The sequence below is a fragment of the Monodon monoceros genome, unplaced genomic scaffold, assembly GCF_005190385.1.
Source record: "Monodon monoceros isolate NGI ecotype Baffin Bay Population unplaced genomic scaffold, NGI_Narwhal_1 Super_Scaffold_16, whole genome shotgun sequence".
NCBI lineage: Eukaryota > Metazoa > Chordata > Mammalia > Artiodactyla > Monodontidae > Monodon > Monodon monoceros.
Window position 1 is genome coordinate 45594107 of NW_021703772.1, and position 13423 is coordinate 45607529.

At 34.4% G+C, this 13423-nt stretch overlaps 1 protein-coding gene across 1 annotated transcript in view; it reads right to left on the reverse strand.

Annotated features, from left to right (window-relative positions):
* The window catches only part of GULP1 (GULP PTB domain containing engulfment adaptor 1), a 237084-nt gene that overhangs the window by 69020 nt on the left and 154641 nt on the right, over window positions 1-13423 (reverse strand). Inside the window, exon 3 of the mRNA XM_029226073.1 lies at window positions 4517-4591. Coding sequence (XP_029081906.1) covers window positions 4517-4544 — 28 coding nt within the window. The 5' untranslated portion in view covers window positions 4545-4591. The remainder of the gene's footprint in view (window positions 1-4516; window positions 4592-13423) is intronic.

Below are 13423 nucleotides of genomic sequence, written 5' to 3' on the forward strand. Positions count from 1 at the left end.
GTCTTCAAATATGTTATGTCTTAAGTGGAATTTTGTGAATATTTTACTCCTAATGAGAATTTAAAAATTTAGAATCAATATTATAAATAGAATAAAATCAGACATATATTTTACCATGAAAAATATTAAATAAGTACACACTAAAAAAAAATATCAGATTACTAACAAAGCATTTTCAACATTCAATTCAGAACATTTAAAAATGATGTTAACAGAAACTAGTTCGGTATAATTAATATGTTCTCAAACTGGAGGAATGTGAAGACATAGAGAAAATGGCATATATTCCTGGAATTTTAATTATTTTAAACCATTCAAAGGATAATGCAGTATATATTAAATATGTTTATGGGGTTCAATGCAATATTCACAAGGATTTCTAAGACAAAACATGAGGGATCAATAAAATCCTGTGCCCCTGATGAATTTTAGGGCTATTTCTGATTACTGAAGTGGATATGTGACAGCCGTACTTGGGTGAAATATTTTGAGAAGCAATACATCCTAGGCTTCAAAAAGCGGTATTGACATACTGACAGTGACAATAATGTATAACTCTTATTTCTTGTATGGATTTTCATTTTAACTATAGTTTTCTCTTTATGATTGCTACTGGATAGTGATATGGTTAATTCAAGAATAATTTGTACTTAGATGTGGAATATAGTCTTGCTCTTGTATATTAAAATAAATTTATCACAATACTGTATGCCAAGATAATAAAAACACCAAAGATCTGCCTTCAGAAAACCTAGAAAGATATCTAGTTCCTTTTTTTTTACCCCTTAACTCAATTCTTCTCATGTCTCCTTTTCCAAGACACAGAGCATAGCTCAGGAGGATGCAAAGTCTAACTACAGTTTGAATCCGATGGTTCATTCCAATCCTGAAGCAGAGGGATAACTGCTTTCTCCCCAAAACACTATTATTTGAAAACTCATGACACTGCCTTTGTTATAGTCTTGTATTGCAGTAACTTAGAAAGAGGTTAGGTATATCTAGCTGTTACTGGTGAAAGACTAAAATAATCACAATACTAAATTACCAGCGGATAAGCTGCAGTTACTACAATCACAAAAAATCTACATCCACACACCAAGTGCTGACGATTTAATGGTTGTTCATTACATACCTCTAGTATGGGTAATACACTTATTAAACCTGAAGGATTTCCAAAATGAGTCCTTAATGTCATTCTAATTTATACTTTGGCAAAAGAAAAAACTGACAGGACAAAACTATATGTTAACTCATATAGATGTGGCTGACCTTGAAGAAAGGGTACAGATGATGGTCTTTGGTCACTATATGGACCCACAAAAGATACTGGATACATAGAATTGGTGACGAAACAGGAACACAGACACTCTAGAATGTGTTCCCTTTCTTGATATTAAACTATAATCACTGACTTAATAGTGAACATTCACATAAAAGGAAAGGCCAACATTTCAAAAATATTTGACAGCTGTCAAACCACTCTGACTACTGGGTCAATAAATCTAGGTATTCAAATGTATTTAGATTAAGAGTTCATCTAGAAAGATGCAGTAAACTTCATTATTCTTGTATCACCAGAGCTTAAAATAGTGAAAAAAACGACTTTCAACATATTAATTTAAAACTAAATATTGATGGATGAATGGATGCATTTGAATAAAATTTTCATGAAAAGGAAAATATTTAAAAACTATTGAAATTTAACTGCTTTGCACTATGATTATTTCTACTCATCACTATATCAACTGATAAGTTAAAGAACATAAAGTGTAATTAGTTGAATAATCACGTTTATGCTTTTTTAACTAAACGATTAATTTTTGACATAATAAATAGAATATAAGATTTTAAAAGTTCAAAAAGAAAGCTAACATAGGGAAAGAAAGAAGCTATAAAACATTAATTAAATTTAATCTATGAATCTGGGGTTAGATAATTTTTACAGAGCTTTTCAAAATAGTCCAAAATGATGCAATTCTAGTACATTCAGTTTTTTTCAGACCCTATGAGCAACTCTAATAACCATTAAAGCATTTGCAAAGAAAATCAGTGAAGTGCCTGGACAATTCAATCAAAGAATACCAAATTACTAATTGGGAGATTTAATAAAAAGAGAAAAAAAAACAATTATGTTTAGGTTTAAGATAATCTTTTCCTTGGGTTTCTGATTCAGTAAGGTTGCATGTAATAACCAAGTAAATTGGATATCTATGAAATAAGAGATAAGTTTTTAAAGATAAAAGACGATCTTGTTTTGTTTAGAGTACAGTACAGTGTATGTTGATGCTAGTTATTGGAAAGATGACTTGAATTATATATTCTCTAGGGCTATAATTACAGTTCCTGATGGTCAAGTATATGAATTCTCTGATAAAATTCCAGTTTTACATCTCAAATTAAAATTCAACAAATAGTGCTACTGGTTGAAACTAGGAGCACAGGCTCCAAGAAGTTTTCTTTTTACAACTGTAATAAATGAGAGAGTGTGAAGTGACTGGTGAACTTAAGGTAGAACTTCCCGGCATCAGGTTCTAAATGAACTGGAGTAAAATACTGATCAAAAATTTTCTGATATGTAATCACTAGACTTGAAAAATAAGAGAAGTCAAAAGAAATTTAAAGAGAATGCAGCAAAGCAGGAAATAACAAGTTTCTGCTTCTTGATTCTCTAGATCACTCTGATTTTCCTCATGGTTGTACTCCCACTGTCTTCAAGTGAGACAAATATACAATCGCCAGTTACTCATCTTACTATCCAACACTTGGGATTTCTCAGGGAAAAACCACTCCAAATCCCCTTCAAATAAAGAGTAAATTAGAAATGTGAAGTTTCAATTTTAAAACCATGGGAAAGGTAATTCTAAGCAAATAAAAAGAAGCGAAGATATTGAATTGTCTTTAAAAAACAAGATAGTGTGTTTAAAGTGATGAGTTGTGATGTAAGGTTTTTATTGTCTTAGTAAAAATACTTCTATATATCAGAGAATTATTTCTAGATTTTTTACTAGTAAAGGGAATAAAAAGAAGCATGATTTTATTTTTGGTATATGTTTTAAATCAGAAGCAAGCTACAGACCACAATAAATGTCATTTTGCCTTCCTCTTATTCTGAAAAATAAGTAAAATAATAAATTCATAGTTTCCCAGGGTTGAAAAGTGCCTGAAAGTTCTTCACATTACCTAAATCCCTACTGAATACATTAATCCTCTGTACCACATCCAAATGTTTGAACACCTCTCATTTCAGTAAAAAATAAAGGTAATACTTTGAATAATTCCGTTATACTTTGGCACAATTTTGTTGGAATTTTTTTCCTACATTTAATCAATGACCTTATAATTTACACCCATTTGTCCTTTATTAAAGTTAGTTCCATGAACAAATGATAGCATTCAAACATTCACAGGTCTTCAAAAATTGCAAGACCACACCAAGGGTTCTCAGCCATGCTTCCTGTTGCATGGTTGAAAGTCCTGAAGTCATCTCAGCCTTTCTCAACCAGGCATGTTACAGTGTGTCAATTCATCCTTAAAAGCAAGAACACACTGTGACTAAGGTCATGGAGTAGAACAATTAATCTATTTCCTGGTTCAAGACTGTTCATTATTCATCCATTAGAAAATGAACTGGAACCTTTGATAACCACACTGATGACTTTATTCTTCAGCCATGTTTTACCCACACAGCAATAAGGTGCATCTCCCAAATAATAACAATATATAAATAAGTATAGAAGTGTTAGAGGTTCTGGACCCATGTTTGGCAATTTACAATATCTTATTAAGTTTACAGTGTGGAATATGACCTAACTAGTCATTTCCCCCCCATATGCCTGTAATCCTACCATATCAGTTATCTCTTCCTACTTTCAATCACCTAAGAACTTGAGTGGCATCATTTAAGTATTCTCTCCCAGGTCATTGACAGCATGTTAAACAGGAGAGAGCCCTGTGCCCACCACTAGAGAACTCCTTCTAGAATGGCAAGGATACATTATTTTAACTTTACTGAACTATATAAAACTATCAAATTTTTCTATCTTTCCTATGAGTGTATCAAGAAATATTTTGCCAAATGCCATGTTTTCCTGCCCCTTAAAAAAATTTCTGTACTGATAATTACGATATATTTATACTTATTTTAAATTCCTACTTTAAAATTAATAACAAATTTATTTGGCCTCTTGCTATCAATTCACCTATCATGAATCTTTATTCATTATTCAATTAAAAAGTGAAGTGCATGCACGCACACACACACACACACACACACACACACACACACGAGTGAATTTAAAACACTATAGCCCATGTAAGCTCAGGGAATTTAGTACTATGGCTATGAAACGTGAAGTTAGGACTAACTTCCTAAGTCAGATCACTTTATTTTTTGCAACTCTAATTTCATTCTAGAGTCACATGGTTTGATAATCAGAAAAAGTGATTTCTTAACATCTCTGCTTGATTTGAACAGTAATATTGAAATGATTGCCAGGTCTTTAGTGGACACACTTACCTTTCTTCCTGCTAAAAGCACGGTTCATGATGAGGATCAACCAAATAGATGTTCAGTTCAATCACACTTTATATCCTATAAAATTAAGAAAATAGTAAAGCATAAATAAAGGAATGTTGATCAACCTCTTTTATGTAAATTATTTTAATCACAAAGTCTTTTTAAATTTTCTAGATGTTTAAAGACAATATTTCAAAATATCCTGAAGGACAATGGGTAAGAATAAATGTAATACTCAATATTATGAGTGGCACAGCAGATAAGAACAATATATCAAATGAAATTCCTCCAAAGTTCCTTAACTTTTGTCTTTTATACTATTATACATCTTTCACTAATTATATTTACCTTTAAATTTAAGAATAAAGAAGGTTAACTTTTCCCTGAGCTTGTTGGCAAGAAGTGTGGTAATGTTTTGGGTTATCATTAACAGCAGTGGTGGATAAACAGAAGTCTTCTGATATAAATGGGGGTCATGCCCCCCACCCCCAATCAGTCTATGCTTGGCAGCCCTGTGTCCCATGATGCTCCAGACAGCTGCTGCCTATCTGTTGAAACCAAGGCAATGGCATACCTCCCATTCCCCACCCCTGAAACCAAGGAGGGAGCCTTGATGATCTCCGAGTCACATTCAGGATCATTCATTCCTAGTCTTGAAGAATAGTGCACATTCACAGCCAAATAGCTGTATGGTCCTGTCCTGTGGGATCTAAGAAATCCAAAAGCTGTTCTTTATTTCATCCCATCTCCATCTTCTTCAGTTGAAACTGGCAATGTTTTGCTAGAGTAGCTGATTAGGTCTGCAATTCACATAGATACTAATCTCATCAAAGGGCTATTTGGCCATACCTTTGGTGTTCTCTGCTATATGGATTGGCTGAGAATTTTCCAAATCTTTTAAGTACTGATTACTTTTTGCTTAACAAATTCATTTCCTTCTCACATTTTACTGTAATCAATTAGAAGGAACCAAGCCCCTCCTTCAACATTTTGCTTAGAAATCCCCTCAGCTAAATATCCAATTTTATAGATTGCAAGTTTTACCCTCCACAAAACACGAGAACAAAAATACAATTTGGCCAAGTTTTTTGTCACTTTATTACAACGATCACTTTTTCACCGTTGTTCAAAATACATGTTCCACTTTTCCGAGACCTTAACAGAATGGCCTTTACCATTCAGATTTCTACCAACATTCTGTTCATGATTATCTATGTATTCTCTAAGAAGATGGAAACTTCCTCTCCAGCTCTCCTCTCACCAGAATCGTCTTTAGTAATCCCTTCAAAATACTCTTGGTTTCTTCTAGCATGCACTTCAAAACTCTTCTAGCTTCCCCCCATTACCCAATTCCAAACCTGTTTCTACATTTTTAGGTGTTTGTTACAGCAGCACCCTACTTCTCAGTAACAATTTTTATTTTGGTCTGCTCAGACTGCCATAACAAGATACCATCAACTGGGTGGCTTAAACAACAGAAATTTATTCCTCACAGTTCTAGAGGCTGGAAGTTTGAGAGTCATACTTTAGGCTGCCAGCATGGTAGGGTTCTAATGAGGACCTTCTTCCTGGCTTGTAAACAGCCACCTTCTGGCTGTCTCCTCACATGACAGAAAGAGAGAGGGCACTCTTATCTCTTCTTGTTCTCATGAGGACACTAATCCCATCACTGGGGCCCCACCTTCGTGACCTCATCTAAACCTAATTGGCTCCTACAGGCTCTATCTCCAAATACTAGCACTCTGGGGGAGAGGGCTTCAACATATGGATTTGCAGGGGACACAAACATTCAGTCCGTACACTCTCCATAAATCTACATAGCAATTGAAACACAGCAGAGAAATTAATCTTTATCATAAAGTTGTTATTGCAGTGAAATTACTGCTATCTCTGTCCTTGCACTTCTACTCCCAAGAAAAATTAAAATAGTTAATTGAATTATAAAATATTACTAGGTACTGTTTAGTAGACTTAGATAATGACACAATAATATCAATCTGTTATTCACCCCATACTTTACTCATCTTCTCATGATATATGCTATTAATACAAGATAGGTAGAGAATACATTTTAAGAATTAGAATGCCAAGATAATTATTCCATGTATATTAACAATATAACATGGTTTATTTTCTATGGTATGAAAGATATTACTATTTTATATATATATATATGTAACAATTAAAATGACTTCATTTTCTACAATTAATTTATTCATTCACTCAGAAATAATTTATTGATCTCCAGTTCCAGGCACTCTGCAAGATGCAAAGAAATACAATAAGGACAAAATATATTCTGTATTCTCCCAAGAGTTACTCTTCACCTAGAACATAACAGACATGATTATTAATTGATCATATCCTCAAGGAATAAGTGAAGATCAAAAACTAGCAGAAAAGGAATATAATGTATCCAAATGTAAGATTCAATTTCTCTGGAAGAATAAAGAGACCAATACCATGATGTCTATTAATCAGCAGATCAAATTCAGTATGCCTTTTCACTACCCAAATCTCATCACTTTTAGGTAGACATTTTCAACAATAGCAGCCCATAAAATATAAAGGCCTTTAATACTATATAATTTTAAAATCCATGAAATTAAATAATATTGTGCTTTTTAAATTAAGAACAATATAATATAAACTCTTTGGGGACATATAGACAGAAAGTAATAAACCTTAGAATAATTGTATAAAGTTCAGTAGGCCAAATAAGAAGAGTATAAAATAACAGTACAATTCTATGACTCTAAAACACCAGAAGGATTGTTGCCTGCTCACAAAACATATAGATATAAATGTCAATGAATATCAGATAAGCCATTCTTGTAATGTAACTAAAAAACAATAATTTCACTTTCCAAACACCATTCTTTAGCCTATTTATTTGATCCTATGGCACTCTACACTTCTTTGTAAAACAGATCTTACTTCCCCTCTCTATGCCCATGTATATAGTACAGTGCATGGCACTAAGTCGGCATTCAATATACTTACACCTATTTAATGTATAACAATACATGTTTTGGGCTTCCCTGGTGGTGCAGTGGTTAAGAATCCGCCTGCCAATGCAGGGGACAAGGGTTCAAGCACTGGTCCGGGAAGTTCTCACATGCCGGGGAGCAATGAAGCCCGTGCGCCACAACTACTGAGCCTGCGCTCTAGAGCCCGCAAGCCACAACTACGGACGCCTGCGTGCCTAGAGCCCGTGCTCCACAACAAGAGAAGCCAACGCAATGAGAAGCCCACGCACCACAATGAAGAGTAACCCCCACTCTCCGCAACTAGAGAAAGCACGAACGCAGAAAGGAAGACCCAACGCAGCCAAAAATAAATAAAATAAATAAATAAATTTAAAAACAACAACAAAAATACATTTTTAATGCACTCTACGGTTGACATAATAAGATATATGTCATTATCAACTTAACACATTAATAAGTTAAGAAATATAAGTTCTATATAAACCGATTTTATTTCCATTTACAATATAATATAAATCTTCCTGTTTGGATAAACTTTTTGTAAAGATTGTTTTGGTGACTATATACACATGGATGCATCATTGCCCTATCATTAAACAACTATTATTTCTAAATTTTAGCTAAATATATACAAAGGGAATAATTTACATAAAAATTAGCTTTTATTCATTTTTCCCATAAAATAGCATCCCAGAGTAAAAATCACTAGGTATAAAGTATTACTATTTAGGTTTTCTTTTTTTTTTTTAACTAAACATAAAGGGGTTGTAACAATTTACATGGCCATCAGTTATATGACAACACTCATTCAACTTCACATTCCCCGGGATTGACTATTGAATATTGTGTGTCTCTGTGTGTATTTGCATGTGCTATACTTTTTATAATCCTGTTTTTAAAATATAAAACTCTTTAAGATTAACAGTGCTATATGGTATGAAAACATACACTGATTTCCCAATGAAAAAGAACCACTATCATTCAATAAATAATCCAAAACTTCCTCAGAAATTTATGTTGACACCTTTCCATATATTAAATTTAGCTATGTAGATTTATTTAGACACTTTTGCTTCTGGTCAAGACAGAGGCTATATTTCTCTTACCATCTGAAACACCTAAAAAATGAAACAAGAGGTATGAAACAATGACTGTTAAGACATTAGACATCAGGCAACAAAGGACAGTGATCCATGAGAGATGAAAAACAAATAAGGTAAGCCCTATGACTTCCCTGGCTTAATGCATGGAGAAGGTTTCCAGACTATGGTCCAGGGAGGTGGAACTCAGTTGAACCCCAGAAATCTCCCTGAGTTTTGGAGATATTGCTGAGAATGTGGTGAAATGAAGATGCCTATTTTGCAGTCAAGAGCACTGGAGAGGAAAGAACTCTACCGAAAGCACTAAAGATACCTGCAAAAAATCCTTCTTACAATTGAACTGAGTAATGATAATGACCCAAGACTGAGGAAAGAGCCACCCACAAAATTTAGAGAGAACAGTGCCTGTAGCTCACACAAGAACCAACAGCAAGGAAGGAAAATTTTGAATTCACAGAACTTCAGTTTGATTACTAAGAAGAGTCTCACCTTATCAGTGGGGAAAAATTAAGGCTAGAATAAATGCTGCTTTGGCCTCACCTGACAAATCTTTAAAAACAAGACCCAAAAGAATCAAACTATTTCCAAGTAACTTCTCTATATCCCAAACTATGCTCAAAAGGATTTTAAGGTTAATTAGCACCCAACATGGTAAAATTCACAATACTTGGTATGCAATAAAATGTGTGTGTGTGGGGGGGTGTATGGCCATATATATATATATATATATATATATATATATATATATATATTACATGCAAAGAAGCAGAAAAATACAATCCACAATGGGAAGAAAAATTAATCAAGACTGATCTACAAATGACCTGGATGATGGTAGTGGTAGGCAAGGACATTTAGATATGTTCCATATGCTCAAGAAGCTAGGAGATAGATTAAACAGATACAAAAAAACACCCAAATAGAACTTCTAGAAATGAAAACCACAATGTATAAAGTAAAAAATATACTATATGAGATTAACAGCAGGTAAGACATTGCAGAAGAAAAGAGTAGTGAAATTGAAGACACAGACATAGAAATTATAATGCAACACAGGAAAGTCTAGCTGGCAGGCAGGAAGGAAGAAACAGAGGGAGGGAGGGAGGGAGAAAGGAAGGGAAGGAGGAAAGGAGGAAGGAAGGAAGGGAGGGAGGGAGCAAGGGAGGAAGGGAGAAAGGAAGAGAAGGAGGAAAGGAGGAAGGAAGGAAGGAAGGAGGGAGGGAGGGAGGGAGAGACAGAGGATCACTGAATTATGGAAAAGCCTCAAGTGGTTGAATAGTCCCTGAAGGAGAGGAGAGAAAAAAATATTTGAAGAAATAAAGGCTGAGAATTTTTCAAATGATGAAAAATATAAACCCAGAGATTCAACAAGCTTAAACCCCAAATATGAGAAACAAAAAGAAAACAACACCATGACACATCATAATCATTGCTCAAATTTAAGAACAAAGAGAAAATCTTAAAAGCAGCCAGAGAAAAAGACAACTACGGAGGAACAAAGATTAGGGTGCCAGCAGTTTTCACATCTGAAACCCTGCAAACTAGAAGACAGAGGAGCAACATCTTTAAAGTATGCAAAAGATCAAAGCTTGATCAAGAAGAAACAGATAATCTAATTATATACGGGGAAAGGTAAGAGTGATTTTTTTTTTCCTAAGGCCCATTTTGAATTTCTTTATAAAAAACTATATACGGTTTTGCTTTTATCTTTCTTAAGGATCCAGAGGCAAGTAAGTCTGGCTGTATTCAAAATACAAATGGAATATTTAAACGTGATCAAGGAAATAACTCATACTTCATAAATTATTCATAATGTATTGAAATATTACCACTCCAAGTTTAAAGCCAATTGGGAGTTTTAAATCTCCAAATAAAAATTCTTAAATACATTATAAATATTAATAGCAGATGCCATTAGATGAATTATTTTAATACCATATTTTAAGTAAAAATCAGTAATCCCATTGACAAAACACCATGAGGCCACTTGGTATTCATTTACTCTATAAATTTAACCTTTTTAGGCCTAATTTTAAAACAAGTTTGAAGCCAACAATCATTTTTCTAAAATAAATCCAGCATATCCAAGTTTGAAAACTATTTACCAAAGGAAATCCACAGATATTTATAATTTAGTTTAGAAGAAGTTTAGGGTGACTTTTTAATGAATGGCAGTTTCCTGCTTTGCAACCTGCTGCCCAAGCTCTTGTTTTAAAAAACTGTCGCACTGTTATGACTAAAGAAACTCTATATGGTATGAATATTAAAAGCTGTAAAGCAGCTGGCTCTGAATTTCATTTTTATCCTTATAAGTACATTTAATATCAAATTTTCCTTGAATTCTTTCAAGGTTAAAAGAAAAAAAAAACCTCAGTATTGATTAAAACATGGTTCACATTAATATGTCATACATCACCTTAAAATCCTGTTCACTAAGAGATCAGAGATGGTGTTAAAATAATGAAGACTAATCATTAGGTTTAGTTCTTTGCAGGATGGTAAATTAGGTGAAGTTAAAAAAAAAAGTTCTTTCTCGTGTGAATGCAAATAAGATGCATTTTCTTACTCAAAACTTTTGTGTGCTTTTTGAATTTGAATATATAATCCAGGAAGGTAATCCTGACATGATGTCAGACAATTTTAGATCCTGCATTAACTCCTCCACATTGCTAAATACTCTAAAGCAGTTGCTAACAATTGCAACTTCATTGCTTGCCATGGTAAAGGAAACTTCCAAAATCCTCCTGGGAGAACTCAGCTCATTTTTGACACTCTTAAGGATCTAATTAGTGTCTATTGTAAAGGTTCTCTGCTTAAAACTCCCAATTGTAAGACATCTTATAATATTCTTCTTCATTGTATTGTAGGACTGTAATTTGCAAAGGGCTCTTTGCTTTTGTAGATCATTACTGAGTGCAGCCAAGAAAACTAACCAGTGCACAAACTGAGACATTTCACAGAAGGAGAAGTCACAGGATACGTGTTTAAGAGGCTATACATTTATAATTTACTAAGAAATAGCAGCATTAGTATGTTCTGAAATTCCTTAACTTGGGATATAAATGCTTATCGTTATTTTCATTTTTTTATAATACTGACCCGTATCTCTTAACACTCATAAAAATATCCTTCGCCCTTCCAAAAGATACATTTCAAGACCACGTTATTCGACAAGCATTATAGGAGTGGAAAAGTAAAAATAAGTAGCACATGGTCCCTGCCTTCAATGAACTTATCATCTTTGACAGGTAGGCGAGAATGGGTATGGGGCTCCATGGATAGGGAGGAGCCCTATAAAAGAGGTAGATACCCCTGAAAGAGAGAGGAGGAAGCACGGAATGGCTGTTTCGTACAGAGGGGCAGCTTCAGAGTGTATGTGAACAGTCACTTCCCAAATGGGCAAAGGCTAAAGGTGAGGCAGGGGGAAGGGGTTCAGGTTGTAGGGCAGAGCACCTGTGGCGCATGCTGATGAGAGCAGAGGACTCCTAGCCACACTGCTAATCGCCTTCTGGGAGCCATCCACCGGCCCTCCCTGAGGCTCCCAACTAGACTATTGTGCAGCACCCTTGACTAGGAGGGGAGGAAGGTCTAAGGACAGCTTTAGCTCTTGATAATGTGGCCAACTCTTCAGAATGGCTTATATATGAGAAAACCTTGACATATAAGGTCCGGAAATACCAGGTCTATGCAACAAAATAAAAAGGGCCTGAATTTCTTCCAATGCCAAGAGCGAAGTCAAAATAAAGGCTACAATGAATCAAAAAGAAAAATGGGCACATACAGCCTATTCTTACTGACACTGAAAGCTATGAAATTTGAACTACTTTATTCTAACAATAACATTTTCTATTGTAAGAGGATTTGAATGAAGTATATTCAAAAGTCATTTCCAGAGCTAAGCATTGTGCAGTAGTATCCAGATAATAATTATGGCAAAGCTGGGATACCACAGAACTCCGTGCAGGGACTGAGTATCAGCCTGGTGGTGCCGCCACCACTCGCCCCCTCCAGAATAAGGTTGTGCCCTTTCAACCAAAAGAGAGAAAGCTCCAGGGAAGGAGATGTAGCGGAAATCTCAAAGCACCTGAGCAATCCCAGGGGTATGATGAGTATCCCAAAATACTTCCACAAGTGTCTATAAAATCCTGAGCTATACTTTGGCAGGCTTATAGCAGTGTATTTCAATAACTAGATCGAGATTTTTCATGAGAACTTCAACCAACAATCGATGAACTATTTCTCTCCCTGGGTTATCTTATGTTCTTAATGGGAGGTCAGTTACCTTTCTCTAAAATGAAATAATCACAATAAATAAATTATGCTAAGAGAAATATTTTTAAAGACAAAATATTGAAACAAACATTATTTACAAAAGAATACACATGGCTCTCCTATATGTGGACCTAAAGGTAACCTAGGTTTAGCTTCATTTTAAAGGTTAGACTTTGAAGTTCTTTGTACAAATCCTACTCAACATTCTCCCCTTTTTTTAAAACTCACAATACACTGTCTCTCCTTTTTATTTTGATTGTACACAAAAGAATTATCTTTTTAGACCTGCTGTTTTCGTCATTTCACCAAACACTTTGATATCCATATCCTAACTGTGAGTGAGAACTTGTGGGATCCCATTACTGAGGTAACATTATCTTTGGCAAAACTGTCTGAATTCCTTTGAAAGACTAGAATAAAACAGCTTGACTGCTCATTTAATGCTATTATAGTCTAGGACTCAAGACAATGGATTTTAAGACTAGAATTTGTAAAATATATATTGTTTTAAGATTCAGTTGATCTCTACAGACAAAGCAACAATA